Source organism: Erpetoichthys calabaricus, chromosome 2 (genome assembly GCF_900747795.2).
Source record: "Erpetoichthys calabaricus chromosome 2, fErpCal1.3, whole genome shotgun sequence".
In the NCBI taxonomy this organism is placed as follows: Eukaryota; Metazoa; Chordata; class Cladistia; order Polypteriformes; family Polypteridae; genus Erpetoichthys; species Erpetoichthys calabaricus.
The window spans coordinates 220588715-220615810 of NC_041395.2; the positions used below are offsets into that span (position 1 = coordinate 220588715).

General features: G+C 39.2%; 1 protein-coding gene across 3 annotated transcripts in view; it reads left to right on the forward strand.

The window, feature by feature from the left end:
* The window catches only part of LOC114646831 (transmembrane protein 150A-like), a 102308-nt gene that overhangs the window by 45888 nt on the left and 29324 nt on the right, over positions 1-27096 (forward strand). For all 3 annotated transcript variants that reach the window (XM_028795191.2, XM_028795195.2, XM_028795192.2), the window contains 2 exons: positions 4086-4133; positions 9034-9120. In XM_028795191.2, the coding sequence (XP_028651024.1) occupies positions 4086-4133; positions 9034-9120 (135 nt within the window). The remainder of the gene's footprint in view (positions 1-4085; positions 4134-9033; positions 9121-27096) is intronic.

Genomic DNA, 27096 nt, shown 5'->3' on the forward strand with positions numbered 1-27096 from the left:
ATGTGAAATACACCAATAACTATCAGCCAGAAATTACATTTTTGAAGGGAAGTATTCCTACATATAGTTTATGATAAAATGTACTCAAAGCCTATGGTGACAGCTTCAAGTAAAAGGGAGGAACCAATCCTTCATGCAATACCACAGCATTTCAGGGCACATCTGCTGGTGTACTGAAACTTACCAATTATAGGTCTGTTTGGGTTTTTCAGATTACCCCAAAATGTTTGTCTTTGGGATCTGAGAAGATGAGTTTGGCCATTCTCCTTATGTTTGTGTTTACCGTTCTACACTTGTTTCCTTCCAAATCCAAAAGAGGTGAATATTAGATTGGTTGCTATGTATAGGTTGCTGTGTATATTGTAAGTGTGGGAGTGAGCATGAATGTGCCTTGCAATGGATTCTAAGGTTGGTTCTTAACAAATAAAATAAAATTTAAATGTAAAATAAATTTATGCATAGAAAGTTACAATAGTTGTCTCACACTCTTTAAAAAATAATTACTTATAATTAAGTCCAGTATAAAATATAGAAATCAAAGAAACTATGGTCTGCTTTAAAGTCCATAGAGCAGTGGTACAGAAAAAAGGAAAAATAAGACTGCAAATAAGCAGTTGTTTTCATAGAATAACACTATAGCTTCAGAAGTATAGATGTATATTCGTGAAAGTGGTGACACAGAGTGCTTTTTTTCTAAATTAGTGATAAATTGCCCCAGTAGAATCTCCCTGGAAATTCAGAAATATGCAGTTATGCATGTGGATGTGAGTGGATAAAGTAATAGCACCCTCTGCCAGCAACCAGTAGCCTTTGCCAGTCATGGCTGTCCGTCAATCCAAAGATAACCCTGTCCATGTATTTGTCTATTTCTGTCACTCTCCCACCTGTGTGTATGCTGGTAGGAGAGCAGCCCAATTCAAGAAAGGCAGACCCGGAGATACAATGGGCAGAGGAATTGTTCCTCAGGTGCAGTAGGTTGGCGTCAATAGAAATGTCTTGCTACTCTCTTCTCCTTTTGTTGATAGGTCCCTTGTTGCATGAAGTGTCAGAGACCTTTGATGATGATCCATCTCCAACCTGTGAGTGTCTCAACCTGCCTGTGTGGAATGGAGAAGGCCTTTAGAGAATGCGTCAAGTAGCCCGTCTAGCATTGTTTTGGGCCACCCTGAGTCTTTACTAGGATGTCCTAAGAAATACACAAATTTAACCAGTCTTGTGTATTTGTGGAGTTGGGGGCAATAAGTACAGCAGTCTGTGCTGGTGATGAGGTGAACTCTTCTTTTCTCTCCAACACAAACTTCCTTATTTGTAACAATTACCTCCTTATGCCTGGCATATGGTATACAGTGGAACCTCGGTTCATGAACGTCTCGGTACACGTACAACTCGGTTTACGACCAAAAAGTTCACCAAACATTTGCCTCGGTTCACGACCACACAATCTCGGTATACAAACAAGCCAGGTTCCCTTTCGGTTTGTTCATGTTCAGTGTCTCCCTGTGCATTTCCTGTGCAGCGAGCAAGAGAGAGAGCGAGAGAGCGTGACACACACACACACACATAGAGGCAGTGGGAGAGACAGAGGCACACACAGGCAGTGCGAGACAGAGAGAGCCGCGCACACACACAGGAGCACGGGCGAGAGAGGTGCGCGCACACACACAGGAGCGCTCTAGAGAGACACACTGTGAGCTGCGAAGCTGATCGCACCCCCAGAGAATACAGATGCCCCTGGGAAAACCCCTAAGAAACATGGACAGACTACCTTCACATTCCTGCTTTCCCTTCCGGCCAGCTCTGTCGCGTAATATGCCTCTCGTATGGTGCTCCGCCTTCTTAAAAAGCCTGTACGGGCTTCTTTCAGTTTGTTAAATTGGTTGCTTGCTATTCCTTCTCTCTCTCAGACATTCTCTGCTCCTGGCGGAGCTGTCATCTCTGACTTGTCATGGAGCATGTTTAAACTGTTGAAAAGAGACAAATGTTTGTATGCAGTGCTTTGAATAAAGTTCCTTTTTTTCTACAACCTCCTGTGTCTCTGTGCAAATCTGTGACCCAAGCGTGACAACACACACAGGTGCTCCAGGCTCGCAAAAGAAAGACACACGCACACACACACAGGCGCGGGAGAGGCGCACGCACACACACAGGAGTAGACACACACACAGGCACTCAAGGCTCGCAAAAGAGAGACGCATGCACACATACACAGGCGCAGGAGAGAGAGGCGGAGCGCGCTAGAGAGACACACACACAGGCGCTCCAGGCTCGCAAAAGAGAGCCACACACACAGGCGCGCGAGAGAGAGAGCGAGCGAGGGACACATAAGGTAGGGAAGGCTTGTTTTTGTTTTCAGTTCTATTTACAGTGATCGGTTCGTAGCCTGCATTGTTGCAATGTTACTTTTCTTGGTGGTTTATTAAATTACGGATTTTTCAAATGTTCATTTTTTCCCCTGTGCTTAAAACTCATTAAAAAAGTGTTTTTAGCGAGCGGTTCCTAGCACTATAGCGCGAACTATTGCAGTGTTAGTTTTCTCTGTTGTTCAAGGTTTTCTCAGTGTTATTCAATGTTTTTACATTTAGTTTACCATTACGCTGTGCATTCTATGGTATAATTAACTATATTTGTGCTTAAAAACTAAAATATATATATATTTACATACAGTTCGTACGGTCTGGAACGGATTAATTGTATTTACATACAATCCTATGGGAGAAATTGCTTTGGTTCACGACCAACTCGGTTTACGACCAGAGTTTTGGAACGAATTATGGTCGTGAACCGAAGTTCCACTGTATTTCTCTTCTTGAATCCAATTTTTTTTAATTCAAAACTCAATTTCCTAAATGTCGTCTTTTACCCTTTAAAATACTACTGAAATTAAAGTACTTGCACAGAAAGTGTATATATGCAAAATGGCATTTTAATGGGGTCAAGTTGAGTGCTGTTCAGATCATAATATGAAAAATTAGAAGATAATTCCCCCTGATGGTCCCCCTGTTGTAATATTAGACACAAGGACCTTATTATCTAATATTAAAAATTGTCCTGGGATATTTTAGTGGAATTTTTCGATTATGGGAAAAATGAAAGAATTCTGCTAAAATATCCCAGGACATGCCCTGTGTTTTGAGACCTACTGGGACAAATGACAAAGAAAACACATACCAGAATTGAAGGGATGGAACAATCATGGAAGTTCAGATTCCGTGTGTAAACCAGCACTTATGTGGAGGAGGTATGCAGCTATGAAGCTGAAGGTTACAGATGATACACTTGATGATCCTGAGCAAGTTACTTAATATACAAGTGCAGCAATTATAGAAAGAAGTAACAACATTTTTATTGTTACTGCACATTTGAAAGACACATTTTCCAAGTCAAATTAATGTACAGCATATGTTAAAATTATCTGCAGACGTTATTTTCTAATTTGGAGCACAGGCAGAAAAAAAATGACTTCCTCGAGAGATGAAGAGGAGGGTAGAACTTTTCATCTTGTAGCCTAAAGTCCAATGTCTTGGCCACTACACCACACTGTTTGACACACACCTGCACAGTGTTTTAGCTGCTGTGTAAAATGAAGTTTGATTGTATTCTAAGAACATGTTTACAGTTTAGTGACAAATGATCAGGTCATGTGACTGTTATAAGGTGTCACATAGTGAGATTTCTCCATGTAACTATTGCTTCCATGGCAACTCCCAACCCCCAGCCATACCCAATGTCCAGTTGCATGTTTTTTTTGCTGCTCTGTGTCCCTTCACAATTTGTTAGCCTTGCTGATTGAGAGCTTCAAGTGCTCTTAATTGGCCCTTAACCACTGGCTGAACTGAGCTTCTTTTGGTCAAATAGATGGATGTCTGATGATTGATACTGTTTTGCGAATTAGGCTTCAATGACCTTGTCTAGTTTTGCTTTCGTGTTAACACCTGATTGTAGATTGTGGAAGGTACTGAAATTAGGTCTTTTAGCTAGTAGTGCTGTGACGGAGAATACGGGGGCTTCTTGTGATTTAGCTCATTCTTGGTTTGGTAGGTCTTGCAGATGTTAATTATGAATATTTTGTGATTTCTCTTTTGCAGATATGCAATGGCCTTGAGCAATAAGCACGTCTGCCCTGTGGATAACTGGTACGGTAATTCCTGCTTGATTTCCTTCCTTTTTTTCTTTCTCTAGTCATCTGGGGCCTCATGTATAAACAGTGCATACGCACAAAAATGTTGCGTAAGAACGTTTCCACATTCAAATCGCGATGTATAAAACCTAAACTTAATGTAAAGCCACGCACATTTCCACAGTAGCTCATACCCTGGCCTACACAAGTTCTCCGCTTGGTTTTGCAAACTGGCGGCACCCAGCGTCAAAGCAGTGCTACTGTTCCTGTGTGGTTACCCTTTCTTTTTTAGATCCACATCCCTGACGCGGCTTTATAAATACACTGAAATTAACCGCATATCGTTTATTAGTTTAATGCATCTGATTGTAATTAACCTGTAACAATATAATGGTCCACAGAATAGTCAAACTATTCTAAATACAATAGCTGCTTTAGCGTTGTTACTCTCACTGCACCTTCTTCTTTTTCTTCTTCTTTCAGTTGCTCCCGTTAAGGGTTGCCACAGCGGATCATCTTTTTCCATATTACTCTCACTACACCACTGGTATTTATATCACTGTTCAGTATCTGAGTGGGGAATCACAGATCTATAGCAGCTGATCGTAAAGAGAATTATAGGTATAAAGCATCTAGCACACGCTGCCTCAGCCATGCTGTCTGTTGAACTGCTCTCGTACGGCAAACGTTTTAGAGCCTTTCCTATACTGACCTCGTGGTTCAGAAACAGTTTCACCCCAAGAACTATAAATGCACTCAATCAGTCCATCAAGTGCTCCTTGTAGAACTGTTTGTACCTATAAGTACAATTACCTCACTGTAAACTTGCGATAGTTATAATATTGCACAACCTGAGCCAATTTATAAAGCGCGTATTTACATATGATGACAATATCATTTTTAAGATGAAATGCAGCAAAATATGTTTATTATATTATACAGATAAAACTTTAACTTCATTTAAATAATCTATATTGTTAATAATTAAACATGTGAGGACACGGTGCCGCATCGCTAGCGAGGCGCTGCCACTCCGTTCACAGATTGTTCCTGCCTCGCACTGTATTCTTGCTGGTGCTGGAAGGATAGATGGATAGAATAATTAAACACGTACTACGAAGATATTTCAATGTTCCTTAAAAGTTTTGAAGAATCGGCATTCTAAGCTTACAGATGGCTTAATGTCTATTATAGAGATGATTGTGTGGCGATTGGGTATTTGGAGAAAGAAAAGTAAGGACAGGAATTGGAGGTTAGTACGTTTGAAAGAGACAGTACTGCTACAATAAAGTATTTCATTGACGGTCGCGCATGGCGCAGCAAGCATCTTACGTGAGACATGAACAATCACTGCGCCACTGTGTTCCCATGTTTAATAACATGCTTTAACTCCTGTCATCGTGAAAATTATATCATGTATACATCTCAGTATTTTAATTATTCAGAGAGCTGTAATATTACAAATGTAATGGATTCTGTGTCCTGTCGGAGAAAGAGAAAGCCCGGAAGCACGTAGTGATTCATACACATAGAGCACATAGAAGATCAAATACAAAACAAATCATTTAACATGCTATTTTAGTTACGATGGGATTTGAGAAACTAAACATTAAACGATTTTAAGATGAAGTTTATGATGTTCTACTTTAATGACAAAATAAACTACGTGATTAAAGTGGAAATTTAGAGATTAAAGGTGACATTTCGTGCTTTTTCCCCACTGTGTGCCTATTTTTTTTTCTCTGTACCCTAATAAGCTTTCATATGACACTGAGACGGTGGGCTACGACTCGTCTTTTCACTGCGACTTTGATATGTGACGGCTTCTTTTTTATTTCGGGCACTGTGCGACTTTGTGAACTTGAGCTTTCGAGTTTCTCCAACACGCTATGTCACTCGATCAACTTCCTTTTATTGTTTATACCACTGTTTAAACCAACAAATAGTAAGTTTTTCCTTGCCTCCACTTGGTATTCGCTGAAATCCTTCTATTTTCCCTCGTGCTTTTGCCATTGTCTTTTCACAGAAAGCTGATCTTAAGGGCTATTTATATTGATTTGCATATTCAGAGAGGCATAATTCTGGGAGGAGTTGGGGCGTTCGTACAGATTTATGCATCTGGATTTTTTTGTGCATAAGCACATTTCCGCTTTTGTGCTTGCATCATGTCATAGTGTGAATTCTACGCACGCCGTTATGCATGAGGCCCCTGGTCAGACCTTGGTCATCTTTATTGATTTTTGATATCCCATATACCATTCATTGAAGATCTACCAATGCTAGATGTAGGTTGTTTTCAGACAGTGTTTGGTTCAAATTTTAGCTTTTTAGAATTTTACTATTACCTTATTATTATATTATTATAAATATCCATCCATCCATTTTCCAACCCACTATATCCTAACTACAGGGTCACGGGGGTCTGCTGGAGCCAATCCCAGCCAACACAGGGCGCAAGGCAGGAAACAAACCCCGGGCAGGGCACCAGCCCACCGCAGGGCACACACACTCACACGCCAAGCACACACTAGGGACAATTTAAGACTGCCAATGCACCTAACCTGCATGTCTTTGGACTGTGGGAGGAAACCCACGCAGACACAGGGAGAACATGCAAACTCCATGCTGGGAGGACCCGGGAAGCAAACCCAGGTCTCCTAACTGTGAGGCAGCAGCGCTGCCACTGTGCCACCGTGCCGCCCTATTATAAATATTAGTATCTTATTATATTATTATTGTTATCTTATATTATCTTATGAGTCTTTTAGTTGTCTCGAGGTGTTGGGTCCACACATTCATCCTTCTCACATTAAACAGGTCATTAAATATTAAGCTAGCATTGACTCTTTCTGTGAAAAAGAGTAATTATTAATAAATTCTGGTGAAGAAAGTAAACAATTCACATTGAAAAGTTAACTAGGGAAGCATTAGGGTTGGCTTCAGGCCATTTTCACTCCAGTTGTGACCAGCACTCAAACAGAATGGTGCATTAGTGGAGGCTCTGTACTGCTAGTGAGGAAATTCCCAGGATTTCGAGTTTAGTTATCTGGTTCCCAGTCTATACTCCTTAGCGCTGCCTTCACCTCAATCTGTCAGATTACACATGATTCAACATGCTTGCCTCTTTCTTTACACATCATTGCTCACATCCAGCCCACCCCCACTCCTCACCAATATTAAGGACATATTGTACATGTTAATGTAAGGGAGACATGCATAATATAATTGCAAATAAGATCATTGGTTAGTCAGAATATATTTGATAATATAGCCTTACTGTTATGATTCATAGCAGACACACTGAAGAGTAATCTTGACTCAAAGCTTACATATGGCAGCAACAACAGTGAAATAAGGGCATCTATTCACTTTCTTAACTCACAATACCTTTACCTTGTCACTGATTTTGAGCATCTTTTTGAACAGCATCATGTGCAAGGCAGACACCTGGATATAATGCTAGTTCACATTAGGGGACAGTCAGACACCCAGTAACAGTAAGTCATACTGGGCTAATTTAGAGTGAGCAGTTAATCTTACTTGCCTATTTTTATAATAGGCAGGAAATAATCAGGAATAGGCAGGAAAATGGTTTGCCCAGAAAGATCCCACAGGGACACAAGGCAATTGAGCAAAAAATGTGATAGCTGATAAGCTTATATATAAGCGTAATTGCAATGGATACACCTACCTTCTTAACATAAATTTCCTGGGACTTTAATAATTCAACAGAGTTTCCAAGCACTCTTTTCTTCTCTCCTCTTACTGGTCCCACTTCCTCAGTCATTTCCTGTCCCCTAATTCCCATCAGTTGTCTCTCTTATTGTGGTTAACCCTTCAATATTTTGCTGCCACTCACTTTTACTCATCATCTGGCCTTCGACCCTTAAGTTTTTAAATCCCATCCCCTCAGCCCCCTTTTACCTTCCAGTGTTCATTCATATTCTCACAACTCTTTGTCCTTGATATCCAGCCATTCCTTTCCCAGTTCTGGTTAGCTCTTCTGCTTTTTCACCTCCCCCTACTCTCGCATCAGTTTATATCTCTAAGCAGTTGATTGTTAACTTCTTTATTATTCTTCTCTCTCTCTCTCCCTTTCTATCACTCTTTCTTGCTCCCACTTACCATTGTACCTTATTCACTGCCTTTCACCCTCTTACCATCACTCTAGTCAGATACACATCTGCCCACACCTCACATTTACCAACTCTTACCCTTGTCTGTCATAAATAAAAAAAAACTAGAGTTGAAGAGCTAAGGCACACATAGTAAACTTCCATCTAAAAGAAGTAGACTATTTAAGGGTAAAAGGTGAAATCTGGCACTTTCAGAATAATTAGTAATTTATTACCATGTTTCTGGAATTCAAGATATGGCCTGATATTTACTTGGCTTTGTGAGCTGTTCCAGGGATACTGTGACATTGTCTCTTTGATAAAAAGAGTGGGCAGTGACCTGGTGGATGGCATCCTTCACAGCATGCCAGGAATTTGGGAAATTCCCTTGTGCTTACTTTGAGGCTGGCAATGGAAGTTATAGAAGAAATACCAGAGCAAGTCCAAACGCCAGACATTCTGCTGCACATCAGAGCAAGCTAAAACTCCATTCTAAGTTACCAGTTCTTAGCTTTCTCATTTCTCCCTGTCAAAAGAAAATTAACAAATTTTCAGTGTGGGAGCAATTCTTGGGGTTCTTAAGTTTGGGGGAGTCAGGGGTTTGGGGCAAGGTGGTCTCAGAGTGAGAGTGGAGAGGGAGGGAGAAATAGAAAAAGCACTTCTGGACCTAGTAGAAAGAAAATATATGATACGATAAGAGGCAAGATGGGTTTAGGGTGGAAAGGCTTGGAATTTTTGCCTTCCCATGTGCTGTAGTACCTGAAATCAATTGCCATTAACTAATTTTTCTTTGATCATCAGGGTGTACAATCAATCTTGTGAGCAACCTCTTGTTATGCAGATGGGATCTGACCTGTGTTGCATCCCTGACAACATACCTTTTATAAGGTAAGTCTTCTGTCTCTGCACCACTGCGCTTTTTGCTTTTTCTCCTCCTTCTCCAACTTTCTTCGTACTACCCACCATCTTCAACAGCAGAAGATGCTGACCTGGCATTTTTTTTCCCAGAATACTACACATACCATTTTGTGGCTGGTCACTGAGGCCTGGTTTTGTACCTTTGGCCTCAGAGGCATTCTCAGAATTTAAGTTATTCTGGGCATATAGAGTATGTAATCATAGTGATCCTTGGAGCTCAATCAATACTACTGTGATTTATGGTGGTTTTCACGGTTAAGCCTGTTCTGCTCCCTGCTCTTCTAGAGATGATTCTTTAAATATACTCAGGTAAATATTAAAAGTACTGTGCTGATCTCTGCAGGAAGGTCTTACACTGTATATTTTGAGTCCTAAAAGTTAAATGAATGAAGACTATTGTGGGTTCAGTTTCTCTGTGAAGTGAATGTTGGAACTGTGTGGAAAGGCAATGAAGGCAATGTGAACTACAAACTGTCTAACAGGATATTTCAAATATAATCGGAGCCCTGTCTCTCTCTGTGAAGGTTGCATTACTGATTAGAGGTTGTCAGTGTACAATTTGTCTTCAATGGAGACTGCCAAAGCTGAAAATTACCTTATGGTCTGTTTATCTTTGAGTTTTGTCATTATTTTGGGTTGGAGAATATTTCACTGAATGTATGGAGGCTTCCTCTGATTGTAGATGTTTTCTGGCCGTGTTACCAAATAAAAGATGCCTTTTTGAAGGTTGTTTTGCCAGGTAAAGGTTGCCTTGTTAGGTGAAGGCTGTTTCTGCTGTCTGTTTATTCCTGATCAAGCTGCCAAAAAATGGAAACCAACACTGTTTAACTGCTGTGCCACCAGGCAGAGGCAGTATTGGGGGGTAAAGCTGTGTCTGTCTACCTAATGGCTTTGTCACCAAATGGAGAATGCCTTGGTCTGGGGGTTATGTTGTCAGGTAGATGATCTTCTACTGGATGAAGGCTGTCTTATTTGGCTCAAAGGCATGTTCCAAGGGGGAAAGTTTCTCTTTGTCTGTCATAGCCTGGATTGCTGGGTGAAGGTTTACTGGATGATAGGGTTTTTTTGTGCACTGTATCATTCAATGGACCTTCTCATTTAAAAGAGGTTTGTGGTAGACCATTAAATGAAGATGTATGAGCTTTCATTAAGCCACATGCCAGAAAATGGATGGCCTTGAGACCTGACACATGTAGTTTCTGTGTCATCTTTTGGCTTTCAGTTGTCAGGTCTGCTACTGTATAATCTCCTACCCAACCCCCGTAATGTACAGAAAGGTGCCAAACATTCACAGCAACCAGTCTGGCTAGTATAGTCTGAACCCCCTTGCAAAGCTGAGTAAGGTGCCCATTGCCTTGCATTAAAATGGAGAAGCAAGTCTAATTTGGAACTACAAATCTGCTGACAGATGCAAAGTTTGCTGCAGTAAGAGCCTGTTTGGTGTGATGTGTTTCATCCCTTCATGCTGTTACTTGTTCTCATCATAACAATTACATCAGTGTTGCACATTCAGAGCCAAACATGGCTTGCTTCAGAGTTGGATTCATTGCACATTGTTGCTAAGTGTAGCTGCTTGAAATAAAATCACCTTGTTTTCTGATTCAACAACAACTTTGAAATTATTGCTCTCTGCAGCCACTACTTCTGCCCCACTTTCTCTCTGTGCAGTCTAAGAGCAGCATGTTTGTTGTAAGTGTAATGTATTTGTTTAGGATCATCTTGTTAAAAAATACTATAAAATTATGCCAGTTGGGTGAATTGGCATTGCCAAATTAGCCTTAGTGTGTGTTTATGTGTGAGTGTGTTCATCTTGCGATGGACTGGAAGTGCAGGAATTATTTGTGCCTTGTGCTCTATGCTTGCTGGAATGGGCTCCATCTTCAGGATAAACCAGTGTGGGAAATGGATGATGCTAACATGTGAGGAACATTTTGTATTTATTTTATGTTTTTCAGTTTTCTGTCTTTGAGCATGAGATTTTTGTTTTCTCTTAACATTCTAAAGGCTTGGATGTTATGTTAAATGGTGGTTGTAAATTAGTACAGTATGAGAAATTGTAACTTGAAATTAACTTGCATCCTATCCAGAGATATTTTCTACTTTGTTCCTGATGTTTACCTTTGAACACTAAAAATTGTACTGAAAGATGTACATTAAAAAATATGTAGTTTATACTAGGTGGAAATTTGCATTACTGCCTCAGAGCATCTAGATATAGAGTTCATGTGCTGGTCACTGTTGACATTTTCTGCCTTTTAATAGACTGCTGGCTAAATGTAAAATTGTTAACATATTATCCTGGCCTGTCCAAGTTATTATCAAGCTTGCTAATGCTCAAATGGAAAACGAGTGAAAGAACTTTTTATTCTAAAAGCTCATAAAAATAAAAAAAATTAAGTCCAATGATTTGTTGGCTAAGGAGCTAGACTCAAAGCAACTAGGAGATGGCTTCAAATTCTCCTTCTACCTCAGAAAGCTTGCCATGATCCATTCTTGAGCTGTAATGATGCACCATGCTTTTCAGAAAGTTGAATTTTACCATTCTTATAATGAACATTGGAACAACATGTTTTATATAATAAAGACTGACTGAAATTAGCTGTTCTGGTAATTGGGATCTGATGTTTCTAGTAATTTACCTTAAACATATTATTTATTTTGTCTGTGATAAGCTTTAATACAAAAAAATCAATTTAATACTCCAGTATTTCCTCTTGGGCCTCGCAGTTAGGAGACCCATGTTTGCTTCCCGGGTCCTCCCTGCGTGGAGTTTGCATGTTCTCCCCGTGTCTGCGTGGGTTTCCTACGGGTGCTCCGGTTTCCTCCCACAGTCCAAAGACATGTAGGTTAGGTGCATTGGCGATTCTAAAATGACCCTAGTGTGTGCCTGGTGTGTGGGTGTGTGTGTGTGTGTGCGCTGCGGTGGGTGTCTTGCGCCCTGTGTTGGCTGGGATTGGCTCCAGCAGACCCTCGTGACCCTGTAGTTAAGATGCAGCAGGTTGGATAATGGATGGATGGATTTCCTCTTGGGTTAAAATTAGTTTTCTAATTTAGTTCTGTATGCAGCTTGAAATGGAGTGGCCACCCATGTAGGGTGCAGCCATGCTTTCCATCTAATGATAGTCAGAACAGGAGCTACCATGCCACAAGCCAAACTAGGTTGAAGTGATTTACAGAAAGGGCTGAGTGGACTTTTTTATATTATTTTTGCTGGAGATTATTAACATTAATGCATTACTTTGATGTTCTTTTCTCCGCTTTATTACATTACATTTTTAACATATGAATCATTTTGTGAGACACAGTGATGAAGCAGGATGAATTACCACTTGTTTCAGATCTTTGCTCAGATACATGCTGTATGGCATCTGAATGTCACTTGCTGCGTGGATGACATTGAAATATTTCAGTTATTAATGCTATAGTATACTTTCAAAATTTTAATTCTGCTATGATGTGTATTTCATTCACTTTGGATAGATGAGTTTTTTAAATTCTTGCTAGTATGTTTTTCAGTCATACAGTTCATTAATTTTCTGTACCCACTTATCCAATACAAAATCTCAGGGGACTAGCATTACTGAGTCCAAGGCTAGAATTGACTATGAAGGGATGCCAGTCAATTGCATTGGACACTTGCACGCACACCCCTATTCAATCAAGCCAGTTCATATTTAAAATTGTCTATCAAGCTTATTTGCATACTAGTGATGCTCATTTCAATGGGTTAAAAAGCAAAAAAGAGGATATTACTCAGGTGGTGGAATATAATGGGTACTGTGGATCTTTACTGATTTTTATCATACTGAAGTGTCCTTCTGCTTCTGCCGCCTTTATTGGTGCATATTATGTCACCCCTTAACTCAAACAATAATAGGTTTAAGAAGAAAAACATTTAACATATGGCCCAAGTGGGCCATTCTTAAACAAATTATTGACCCTGAATAGCTTGTATGCTGCCTAGTGCACTTACCCACAAGGTTTATTCCAAAACATGTAAAGAATTTAAATCATCATATTATCACATCTAGATGCAGGTATATAAGCTTATTTTTGTAATGCTCAGGTTTCCAGGTTATAAAAATAGACTTTACAGTGCTTGAACGCCTGTAGTCCTGAACATAAAAGGAGTTACAGTTTGACTTGAGCTCTTCCCTACTCTTTTATTCCTGCAGTATGTTTCTGCCCCATTTTATCTGTGTCTATAGAGGGTCTTCAATTTAACCAATTACTTAAGTGCCTGTGTTTCAAACTCCTTTTGTCTTCTGGTGTTTTTTTTTCAACATTTGCCTTGTACCTTTCAAGATACTTTTGCCTTTTACTGTTTGTCTCCTTTTTTATGACTAGATAGATGCCTGTATTCTGTATTCCTTAGATCCCAGCCTGATGCGCTGGTCTATGAACAGTGCAGCCCTCTGATGCTAGCTACTCCAAAGAATAGCCTTGCTGCTGTCCTTTAAAGCAAAATAATAAAGCAATCATTGTTTGCTTATATCCATATTCTAAAGTATAGTAATGAAATAGACAGAAGGCTAGAAAAAATAGGTAAAGGAAAATGCGAACAAAAATTTTAGAAATGGGTCAAAAATCACAAAAGTTTTCCAGAATACAAGATGAGGTTAACTACAAGCTTTTGCAGAAAACCTTAAGCACAATGCTAGAGTGAAGAGGCTTATCCAGCTTCCTCTTTTACTTTCCTTGCCCTTCCAATCATGTTACTGCCACCTGATTAATGTTGTACAGCAAAAGATAATGACAGGAGAATGCAGAGGCTAATTGTATTAAAAATTAGTGCTTAGGTATGGCACCTCAGCCAGATCTTAACAGTAGATTTTGTGAGCACAGGTTGTGATTTTCAAACAAGACAATAAAAATTTTGTAATTTTCTGACCCACTTTATCCACATCAGTGTCGTGGAAAGGGATGGAGCCTAGCCAAGCTAGCATAGGGTTCAAAGCAGGAACAACCCCTGGACAGGGTGCCAGTCTTTGTCAGGATGAACACACACATCCACACACTAGGGTCAATTTAGTGTCATCTGTTCACCTGACCTGAATGTCTTTGGACAGTGGGAGGAAACCAGAACACTTGGAGGAAACCCACACAGGCAACATGCAATCTCCACGCAGAAAGGACCTGAGATACAAACTCTGGGCACATTACTGTGTGGCAGCAGAGCTACCACTGTGCCACCATGCACCATCATTAAAAATAACCCAGCAAAATTCTTTGAATAGTGAATCATGTAGTGAAGAGTATTTGGTATTAACACTAGAATTCCTGAATCCTATGACGTCTCGAACCCAGTACCTTCGGGTTATAAGGCAGCAGTTCTTACCTCTGCACCATTCAAGAATGGTTTTATTCTTGAATAAAAGCGCATATGTTTATTTGATGTTTGGACTAAAGTCTTCACACATTATACACTTTTCATTATTATTAGTATAACATGGAAAAAGTTTCTGCTTTAGGTATGTGTTCAGCATTTCTTGCATTTCTTGCATTCCTTTCATCCTACACTTACCCAGATCTTTTTAGACACGGAACACACATGAAATGCATGTATTCCAAATAACAATATTTTTATTATTTACCCTTTACAACTCCAGGCACATTACATGCAGATAAGGAGCCTTGGCTTCGGAGAACTTTTTGCCCAAGCTGAGCTCCGTCAAGGTGGGGGATGGGACAGCAGGCTTCTTGCTGCTTGTGCTGATTGACGCATTTACAAAACAAAAGATTCTGATGGAGAGGTGCGACAGGATTTAACACTAGAATTACCAAAGCTTACAAAAAAAAACTCGTAAATCCGGCCCACCTTAAATCCACTCACACCTCTCCATCAGCGTCTTTTGTCTTGTAAATGTGTTGATAAGCCCACGCAGCAAGCAGCCTGCTATACCATCCCCCCCACCGTTGCAGAAACTGCAAAAACCTCTCCCAACTGAAGCCTTGTTTATCATGGAGTCAGTTACCATAGAGCTGTATATGCTAAAAAAATATATCGTTATTTGGAACACATGCATTTCATGTGTGTTCCGTGTCTACAAAGAACTACAGTATGTAAGTGTAAGCATGACAGAAATGTTGAACACATACCTAAAACACAAACTTTTTCCATGTTTTAGTACAAACGACAAAATTTTGACATGAAGTGTATAATGTGTGAAGACTGAAGTCCAAATATCAAATAAGCACTTTTACAAAAGATACAAATATAATAGAACAAGTGTACTTTTATTGAAGATTATAACTGGAGAAAAAGAAATCGTGTTAGTGTACATCTTTGTAGCTCCTGCTTTGGTAGTACAGCAGTTAGAGCTGCTGACTCCTATTCAAATGGTCGCTGGCTAGAGTCTTCACGAGTCCCAGAATAAACGTTTTGAGTAGTGAGCTGCTCTTATTGTTACTATTATGCAGTAAAAACATACATTTGATTTGAGTCTGTAACAGCCGGTGTAAATGTATGGTACTTTTAAAGGCTAGCATTTTTTATTCAGTTTTATTCTGTCAGTCGCGTTCACGTTTGCCCCGATCTGACACTGCTGTTTTCAAATAAAGACGAGCTATAACAGTGGTGAACTCAGATCGGAGAAAGAGAGCAGAAGCCCTCCCCGCAAGAAACGTCCACTCGCATATAAGAACAACGCAGCTGCATCAGGCATAAAGGCGAAATATGGCACCGTTTTGATGCAGGATGAGGTCCGGCGTCATCCTGCCAGTCAGTCTGCCCCACACCTGTCCTTCAACGAAACAGCACGATTTACAGAGCTCGCCAACGTATCGTGCAAACTCCTGTTTGTGATTATGTTTTGTGATGGTCTTTGCATAAGAAACATTTATATGTTACCTATATAAAAGCCAGATCAAGTGTTATTTACCTTGAGTTATTTACTTATCTTCCTACAGCGCAAAGTCACAAGTAGACTGCAGAGCTTCCTCTGTTTGATCAACAAGGGCATGCTTGTTAGTACTAAAACATAAAAAAAGTTTGTCTTTTAGATATGTGTTCAACATTTCTGTCATGCTTACACTTACATAGATCTTTGTAAACACGGAACACACATGAAATACATGTGTTCCAAATAATATATTTTTTAGCCTATACAGTTCTAGGTACCTGACTCCCTTGTAAACAAGGCATGAACTGGGAGAGGTTTTTGCAGTTTCTGCGGCAGCAGGAGGATGGTATAGCAGGCTGCTTGCTCCTTAGGCTTATCGACACATTTACAAGACAAAAGATGCTGAATCGAGACGTGCAAGCAGATTTAAGGTGGGCCAGATTTACAAATGTTTTCGTAAGCTTTGGTAATTCTAGTGTTAAGGTGGGCCAGAATTACAAGTTTTTTCGTAGGCTTCAGGAATTCTAGTGTTAAGTGTGTGAAGTGGACTGCCAGTCTCAAGATGTTATGAGAGCTTTGCAGTTGTGGGGCACAATGTTAAAAGAAAGCAGTGAAATGTAGAGGCCGAGTAAGACTGGCAAAAAAGAGTGGTTCTATGACTATGTCTGTGTTTTAGTAGAGTTAATGAATTGCAAATCTGTTGAATAATAAAAAACATGGAAAGTTTTTTTAGGCATATATTTCCACTGTACTGGAAAGCTTCAGTGAGTTTATAATTTTTTTTTTCTTACTTTAGTGAATGTATACTTGTGTACAGATGGCAACCTTCTTCAATCTCCTGTCTTAAAACTACTAATTGTAAGAGTTATGAAAAGGGCTTAGATGCTAAGTTTCCTGCTATATTTTCGTGAGAGGCATAGATGATTCATTCCTATGGCCAACACAAATATTTAATCAGTTCTTTCAGAATTCACCATTAGCCAGCATGAACCGTGACTTTAGTGGCTGGAGATTCATTCCACTAAACTGCGGTACTATATAGCAATCCCAGCACAGAGGTTATGTGCCAGCTGGCTACCTAAATCTACATCTTGGGATGATTATGTACCTTTTTTCAAATATAATAATATTTGTTCATATGGGCATCTTGCTCCATGCATGTGTTCAGAGACTCTAGGGTGGTGTTTGTCTTGAAATGCAGATTTCAGTGTTTTCTTTGTAGGTCATGCACCCTGCTGCGAGTTATGGCTCAAATACAAATGAGCTTAATTTTTCTGTTTCTCGGCAGCATCATTACTTAAGTAGGCCTTTGGGGGTTTATTATAAATTATATTGTAGCTTTAAGTTAACGGAAATATGACTATTCTGGAAAAGGCCAAAGATTATGCCGGTGTAGTATGCTTTGAGAGATGAAGTGTTCACCTTGAGATGTGCTATATAAAGATTGCAGAAATGTCAAAAATTAAATAATCAAGAAGTAGTTGCTTTACAATTGTTTGTATGTATTTCTGATCTCTCTTTTTTTTTTTTGCTTAATTCCTACGTAGGTTAATTTGGAAAGGTTCCACAGATATATCTAGGGTGTAATGATGTAGGTGTTTTTTAGAGCTGTCCTCAAACTTTGGTGAGGGCTTTTACATTAGCATGCAGGCCATGGGCAAAAATATTCATGGCTGTGGTGGAACAGAGGGAGTCCAGTTTAGTTAATGCGACTCAAAAAAATAAGAAAGGCAGTATTTGTCTAACTACCAAGATGTAAGAACCTCCACGACTTTTCAACAAACATGAACCATGAGGAAGAGAACTGACATGCAGGATAGCAAACAAACTGGCTTTCAGCATCCCCAGCAAAGACCAAAACACATAAAAAATGAAAGTAACCCCCCATACCCCCTATTGATGGCAAGAGTCAGTTTTCAAAGTCTTGCGAGACATCATCTCTGTCTTTGACCTTTAAGTCAAATTAACAACTTCACACTCTCATCCAGCAGCTTAAAATTTTGCTGTTTTCACTGCTAAATTATAAATGATTAAAAAGAGAAAACAAAATTTAAACTTCAACTATCTCTTCGTACGTGATATAAAACAGAATTCTTAATGGCCTTGTAAGACTGATGTTATTTTTCTAGGCTCACTGAAAATAAGCTCCGGTGGTCTTACTGACCAGAATGTTTTTTCATCTGATGAGACATGCGAAAGGAGTGGCATTGTTGGTCAGGAATGCTAAACATTTACGGCAGAAGCATGTGTGTAACCCCAGCCCCATTTAATTTGATGTGTGTGTTGGGGGGGGCGGGGTACTTGGCACACTTACCCAAATTTTGTTTATTTTGACTGCTCCTTTCCAAAACTTCCTGCTCTGTCTTGCTGACAAAGCAGCACTCAGTGAAAGGTCACCAGCTGGAGTTACTTTAAATGAAACGTGTGTCTAAACATAGCCATTAGAGGAATAGGAGGAGTGAATAGCTGTCACTTGTGAAATCAACTGGGCTCATTCTAGCAATAACAGTATAAACCCACTGCCTGCCTGGATATGCTCATATTGCACAGATACACATGCACTATAGTACAGTAACAGTAACATTCTGCACCTGCAGTAAGGAGCCAATAGCTTCTTAATACATCTGTCCATTTTGTTAATTTGTCTTTTTTAGCACTCACTCATTATGGGGTAATATAAACCTGTTCCCACTCTGAGGACCAGCTATTAGATATGGTTTATTAGTTACTGTGGGCATTTAACATTCTCTTAGAGGTGCATTAGTTTATGCATGAATTTTAAACTAAATTGTTTGGTTCAGGTGTTTTGTACTCATATTACAAACTGCCGATACTCTGCCTCAACTTCTTAGTTAAAAGGTCTAAAAATGAAACAAGCAAATGAAATCTGTGCAGTTTTTATTTTTAGAGAATTATTTTATTTGCAGCAGTTAATTGCAAGTAGCTTCAGTTTAGTGGGAGAAGAAACAATGTGGATATTTGAGAAAAGTATAAAAGTATTTTCCCCTGCTCTCAATGCATATTGGCTTATTGTTCAGTTTCAGGCATACAGTGTAAACAGACAACTGATAAAGCCTCTTAAATATGATAAATAATTCGTGTATATTGATATTTTAAGAAATAATGAAACGGTAAGCTATAGCATTTTCTGTTCTTTTGCTCATGGCATAATATAATCAAACTCAACTTAATCAAATTCTGAGTCACAGGGAGCCAGAATAAGGGCACACTGAAACACATTCCCACATACACAAAACTTTGGTTTGGAATCAAAAATTAACCAAACTTGTGTTTCTTTTGGGATGTGGTCAGAAAACTGGAGGAAAACCCGCACAGACATGCAAATTTTATTGACTGGACATGAGGTTGAAACATTGGGTGCTATGAGGTTGCAGGAGCACTAACTACGGTGCCACTGTACATCAACTTTAGTTCTTGAAAAGTACCACAAACTGTGTAAGACAACTTTATGTCAGAAAGCTTTGCTTAAAATCAGTTGCCGCATGTTACCCTTGAAGTTTGAGGATTTTGCTAGCTTCTAAATAAACAAATAGACTGCTGGGTTTACAATCTGACCAAATTCTTGCTTAATTTTTAGCCTACCTCCCCAAGTTACTAAACATTGCCTTTTTATATGTGTAATGGAATCATTATTCCTCGTTATTAAAGAGGAAGTCATGTCCAGTGACATGATCACATTACCTTCCCTTGAATTTATTTTTTCCTGTAAAGGTAACTATTGATTCAAAAAAGACAATTTATTCCTGTCATTTATTTCTCTCTTTGTTAACTTAGAGTAGAAGTGAACAATGCAATTTGAACCATCAAACTCCAAGAGTCTTCATTTATATATTATTTTTGAATATGTTAATAGTATTATGATATGTAAGATCCATCCATCCATCCATTTTCCAACCCGCTGAATCCAAACACAGTGTCACGGTGGTCTGCTGGAGCCAATCCCAGCCAACATAGGGCACAAGGCAGGAACCAATCCAATCCAGAGTGCCAACCCACCGCAGGACACACACAAACACACCCACACACCAAGCACACACTAGGGCTAATTTAGAATCGCCAATCCACCTAACCAGCATGTCTTTGGACTGTGGGAGGAAACCAGATTGCCCGGAGGAAACCCACGCAGACACGGGGAGAACATGCAAACTCCATGCAGGGAGGACCCGGGAAGCGAACCCAGGTCCCCAGGTCTCCCAACTGTGAGGCAGCAACGTTACCCACTGCACCACTGTGCCACCCTGATATGTAAGATCTCCCATTTATTTACTGAGATTATTTAATTCTAGTTTGCGGTTCTGGGGCACCTTCAAGTGCAACGCAGGATTGGATTCCAGTGCTGTGTAATATTTCTTTATATTAAAATGCTTTTTGATGCTAAAAATAGTTTGGGTATGATACATTTTGTTTCAGATGAAAATAGCATTTAACTATAAATGCTAAAAGGAGTTGCATTGTGTCTTTGTGGACCTAGAAAAAGCATATGACAGGGTGCCTAGAGAGGTGTTGTGATATTGTATGAGGAAGACAGGAATGGCAGAGAAGTATGTAAGAGTGGTACAGGATATGTACAGTACAAGGGAAGTGTGACAGTGGTGAGGTCTGTGGTAGTACAGATGATTGCATTTAAGGCTGAGGTGGGACTATATCAGGGATTGGCTCTAAGCCCTTTCTTATTTACAATGGTGATGGACAGGCTGACAGACGAGATTAGACAGGAGTCCCAGTGGACTATGATGTTTGCAGATGACACTGCGATCTGTAACAAGAGTAGGGGGCAGGTTGGGGAGACCCAGGAGAGGTGGAGATATGCTCTATAGGGGAGAGGAATGAAGGGGGACCAAGACAGAATACATGTGTGTGAATATGGGGAAGGTCAGAGGAATGGTGAGGATGCAAGGAGTAGATTTGGTGAAGGAGCGTTAGTTTTAATACTTGGGATCAACAGTACAGAGTAATGGGAATTGTGGAAGAGAGGTGAAGAAGAGAGTGCAGGCAGAGTGGAATGGATGGAGAAGAGTGTCAGGAGTAATTTATGACAGACGGGTACCAGCAAGAGTGAAAGGGAAAGTCTACAAGACGTTAGCAAGACCAGCTATGTTATATGGGTTGGAGATGGTGGCACTAACAAAAAGGAGTCAGAGCTGGAGGTGGCAGAGTTAAAGATGTTAAGATTTCCATTGGGTGTGAGAAGGATGGACAGGATTAGGAACAAGTACATTAAAGAGTCAGCTCAGGTTGGATGGTTTGGAGACAAAGCCAGAAAGGTGAGATTGCATTGGTTTGGACATGTGCAAAGGAGAGATACTAAGTATATTGGGAGAAGGATGCTAAGGATGGAGTTGCCAGGCAAGAGGAAAAGAGGACGACCTGAGAGAAGGTTTTTGGATGTGGTGAGAGAAGACATGAAGATGGTGGGTGTAATGGAGCAAGATGCAGATGACAGGAAGATGTGGAAAATGTTGATCTGCTGTGGCAACCCCTAACAGGAGCAGCTGAAAGAAGAAGATTAATTATAAATTTGTTTGTGCCCAGCCAAGAATTGTTTCATCTTCTGCCAAATCCTGAAGGGGTTATTCTCCTGGCTCCCATGATCCTAAATTAAATAAAGTGGATGAGTATGGTACTGCACATTAGGATTCTGCACTTTAATATGTAGGTGCGATCAGGTTAGCTCTGCTTCATTGGAGCTCCACGGGTCATAATTAAGGCGTCTGTACCCACAGGAGTAAAAGGAGAGCCTGAACAGGATAGAAGGGAACAATCAGGAAGATCAATCAAGAAAGGATGAAAGAGAAATCAGTAGAATAAGTCAGCGTGGTGGGAAGAAGGCAGACTGCCTGAGGGAGTGGGGGGAATGGTACTCCCGCAGAATAATACAGATAGGAGGTAGTGATCGAGTGCTCCAGGCATTCTTTTGGACCAAGGACGGGTAGCTGGATGATGGAATTCCAACTCCTAGCAAACCAGTACTGGACGACTGGAACGGCTGGTATGAAAGCCAGAGTGGGGACCACAGCTGGCTGAGAAGGCCATAAGTGTGAGCAGGAGAGATAAGGGAGAGATGATTTGGGTTCTGAGAATGAGAATGAAAGGGAACCCGATTACTGACTATATTTTACTCATAGATTTTCCCTTATTGGAATTTATTCATTGATCTTATTATCCTTCAGGTAAGAGCACATATTTTCATGGAACTATGTATTATTTATTTAATGGAGCTACATGGCACATTGTTTTGGACACTTTATTGTTGTAGAATGAAATGGCACAAAGCCCTGATTTGCACCTGTCTTGTTGTTTTGTGTAATCATTCACCTTAGTCCATCTCGGTTTATGACTATTGATGTCCTGAGTTCAAGTAGGAAATGCCAGCTGTGGGCAACCCAAGCATCACAGTCTGAAAGTATTGAAACTATTTTTCAAATTTGGTTCTAGAAGGCTTAGCATATATGTATACACACACAGTATTTTATTAACATTAAATATACTAAAACAGAAAAAGTATGATTTTCTAGTTAATGGTAATTATTGTAGTCATTTTAGTCCTTGTTTAGGATTACTTTTATGGTAAAAAGGAAATTGATTTGATCTAATGCATTAAAGGGAAACATCATAATGTTCCTTCTTCTAGAGTTACACACAACACATTTTTTATCTGTGATCAGGAAGTATGACTATACTTGCCTTGTCCCTGATAAAAGAAATGGATAAACCATTTAAACATTGGATGAATAAATATCTTTTACTGAATCTTCAGTAATAATATATCCTTTTTAATTTTTATTGAATGAGCCTATTCTTACTAAATTCCTTACTTGTTTTAATCAATGTTGTACACTGTGTTATTAATATTTGTACATTGCATTATTTGGCTGACTTTACCCAAGGCAACATACACCATTTTTGTTACAATTGGTTACATTTGCTTGGCATAAGACAAGTGAATATATTGTCTAAAATAATAACAGCAATAATAAGTAAAACCAAAAAGAATGTTCATAATTATGGCAAGTACAAAACACAGGAGGAATATTTAGTGCCGAAGCTTAAGCAGTGTTAATTTGAGGAAGTAACTGTGTATTTAGTTTGGATCTTGTCCAACAAAAATATAATCTGTCCTGCTATGTAGAAAAAGCATATGTGACAGGTTAGAGATGGTAGACAAGAAAGATAAAGGTGCCACTACTTTGGTCAAGCTATTTAAAATTACCAAATTTTTGCGCTATTTAAGAGAAACAAATCTCTAATTTCAAATCTTTGTAGTTTTCTTTTCAGCTTTGTTGCATGTTTTATTTTAATCATCATTGTGTTAGTGTACTGGGTTGCTGTTTAAGAAGTATAGTGATGTTTTAATACAGCTCAAACCATTTCAAATTTAAAAAATCTGTGCTCATCTTAATACAAAATTAAATCCATATCAGCTGTTATGTATAAATACCCGTGTCCAGATCAAAATGTGCTTTCTCATCAGGTAATCTAAACTGGAAACATTCTTATACAGTATTATTTGATGTGTCTTGGATGTCAGTGTAATGCTTATCCAAATCATTGCCCAGCATGCCTTGCAAACACCAAAAGGTTCTGTATTAACAGTCTGCTTGAAAATATTAATCCACGTAATGATGTAATGATTCCAAGTACGTTTGACCAAGCATAAACTGAAGCTAATAAACCTTTAAAGATAAAGCATTTACTGAAAATCGACTGAAGTGACTGAATTTTTAAATAACATTAAACTTGTTGAACTTCCTATGACATTTTTATATAATTTATTTCTTTACCTTCTGACTTGTTGAGGCCAAATCTGAATCAGGTTTAATGGAAATACTCATTTTCAGATTTTATAACATAACTATTAAATCTAAATTCATCATTGTTTAAACACACTTATTATTTCTTTGATTTGGTGCTTTTGAAAACAAAAGATGATTCCATTTTAGCCTTCTAAAGAGTCTTAGATGAAATAGTGTCCAGAACCAGGAAGAAGCAGTTTCTGTCTGGCTACATTCATACTCTTTCACTAGCATAAACAAGCCATTTATAAAAAGACTTAAACGGCAGCTCAATGCACTGGTGCAAACTGACCATCACCAGTCATAACTAAATAACACCTCTTGAAAACCGTGAGAATCTGGCTCCTCAGGGTAACTCAGCAAGAGAAAAGAAGCCATGTCCAGTATTAAAAATGCATGACAGTAATTACTTAAAGAGAAAAAAAGTACAAGTTAGAGACGAAACATGTCCTGAAAATCAACCCACTTGTTTCTCTCCCTAAACAATGGAAAAAAATTGTTATTGGTAAAATTTAAAAACCTTTTAACCGCCCCCCGTTCCCCTCCCCCACCACCACCACTACCACCACCATTTTATGATAATGAATTAATGCGATTTATGTTATTTTGCAGGCTCAAATTCAAATTTCACCTTTCACGTTCCAGCTTATTATCATATGTACATAGTTAATTAAAATTCTTACATGCATGTCTTCTGAAGACTATCGCACAATACCAACAATAGACAATGAATACAATAGACAGTCCATACACAATCATAAAATAAAAGCAACATCAGAGGATATATGAGAGAAATATTCATGCAGCTATCAGTATGAGCATCTGCTGAGTAGCTTAATAGAATCCAACTGAAAACTTTCAAATATGCTGGCACTGAAACAGCATCTGCATCATGTCAACACCTTACTTAGGACATCATCACATAAGTAATAAGGGATAAATACAGTGTGATGATTACAGATGTCCAGCTATATGAAGTGTTGGTCCAGCTGAATGGTGTAATCAGTGTGATCAAATAAGTTGATCAAAATTTGAAATCTGAATTAAAAAATGGATTTTCTGACTGAAAAAAGAGTGACTGGTGATATAGCTGAAAAACTGACCACAGTGAAAATTTATTTTACATAGCAGTATAGTTAATAAATTTGAGAGTACAGAAATGATTCAAGAATAGTGAAAGAATTAGTTGTCTTGTATATATGCGTAGAGAATCCCATATAATTGCTCTGAATGGCAAAGGTTGCTTATCACATACAGCTTTTAGTGGATCTTCAGCAGGTTCTGTAGTACTTGCCATATGTTGTAAAAAGTGACTTAATGAGTAATTGTACGAAAACAAAATGAACATTTTTAGCTGTTCATAGCATACTCTCGCCACGAGGCCAGGCATTGTCATGCACGAGGAGGAACACAGGACCCACTGCACCAGCATAGGGTCTGACAATGGGTCCAAGAATTTCATCCTGATAGCTAATGGCAGTCAAGGTGCCATTGTCTAGCTTGTAGAGGTCTGTGTGTCCCTCCATGGATATGCCTCCCCAGACCATCACTGACCCACCACCAAACCGGTCATGCTGAATGATGTTACAGGAAGCATAACATACTCCATGGCTTCCCCAGACCCTGACACATCTGTCACATGTGCTCAGGGTGAACCTGCTGTCATCTGTGAAAAGCACAGGGCACCAGTGGTGGACCTGCCAATTCTGGTATTCTATGGCAAATGCCAGTCGAGCTCCACGGTGCCGGGCAGTGAGCACAGGGCCCACTAGAGGATGTTGGGCCCTCAGGTCACCTTCATGAAGTCTGTTTCTGATTGTTTGGTTAGAGACATTCACAACAGTGGCATGCTGGAGATCATTTTGTAGGGCTCTGGCAGTGCTCATCCTGTTCCTCCTTGCAAAAAGGAATAGATATCAGTCCTGCTGATGGGTTAAGGACCTTCTACGACCCTGTCCAGCTCTCCTAGAGTAACTGCCTATCTCCTGGAATCTCCTTCATGCCCTTGAGACTGTGCTGGGATACACAGCAAACCTTCTGGCAATTGCACGAATTGATGTGCCATCCTGGAGAAGTTGGACTACCTGTGCAACATCTGTAGGGTCCAGGTATCGCCTCATGCAACCAGTAGTAACACTGACTGTAACCAAATGTAAAGCTAGTGAAAAAACAGTCAGAAAAGATGAGGAGGGAAAAATGTCAGTGGCCTCCTCCTGTTAAACCATTCCTGTTTTGGGGCTGTTATTAATTGCATTAACACCAAAGCAGCTGAAATTGATTAATAACCCCCTCTGCTACTTAACTGACCAGATCAATATCCCAGAAGTTTCATTGACTTAATGCTATACTCTGATTAAAAAGTCTTCCTTAAATTTTTTTGAACAGTATATTTCTAAACATTTGGATGTATTCTCACTGTATGTTTCTTTGGATGAGCAAGGGTGTACATATGGTTGTAGTTGGATGTTATCTTCTTTAATAAGGACTAACATTTGGATGTTATCTTTGTGAGGATGAACATTTCTGTACATCTGGTTACACTTAGATCTTTCTTCCTAAGGACAAACACTTCTGTATTTTCAATTGCAGTTGGATGTAATCTTCTTTGAGGGTCATTATTTTTGTAACTGTATTAAGTACTTGTCTTCTGTCTTAGGGACAATGTATCTGTATATTGCTGTGCACAGTGATATTTTTTTCCTGAGGATAAACAGTTTGGTACAGGCTGCATTACTATTGAATCTTACTTTATAAAGAAAAAGATTTCTGTGCATTTTAATGTTGTACACTTTGTTCTGCTCATGTTCATGCATACATTTAGTGAGAATTTAATGAATTACATATTTTAAGGTGGGAAGCAAAAAGCTTCTATACACACCATCATTATACAGGTATACATAACTATAGAGAATGTGAGCAGATCAAGCCGATGCAACACATTATTAACTCTAAATGGATGTTGCAATTGTAAGTCAAGAAATTATACAAAGAGCTACCAAAGGTGACGCTTTAACGTAGAAACATCCAAAATGGCAAATAAATCTATTAATTGTAGGAAAGAACAAAAACTAAACACAAATAACACAATGGTAAATATCAGCTGAAGTTTTTTTTTAAATATTGTAATAGTTTACATTAGCATTCTCATAACTTTATTCATGGGTTTAATCCTCAGATCATCAGGCAACAACTACCCTGACAACTGCATAGCTGTGACAAAGATGTGTTATTTTTATTTATGTATTGTTAAATATTGTATTTAATTTTTGGTGTGTATTTTTGTTGGTATT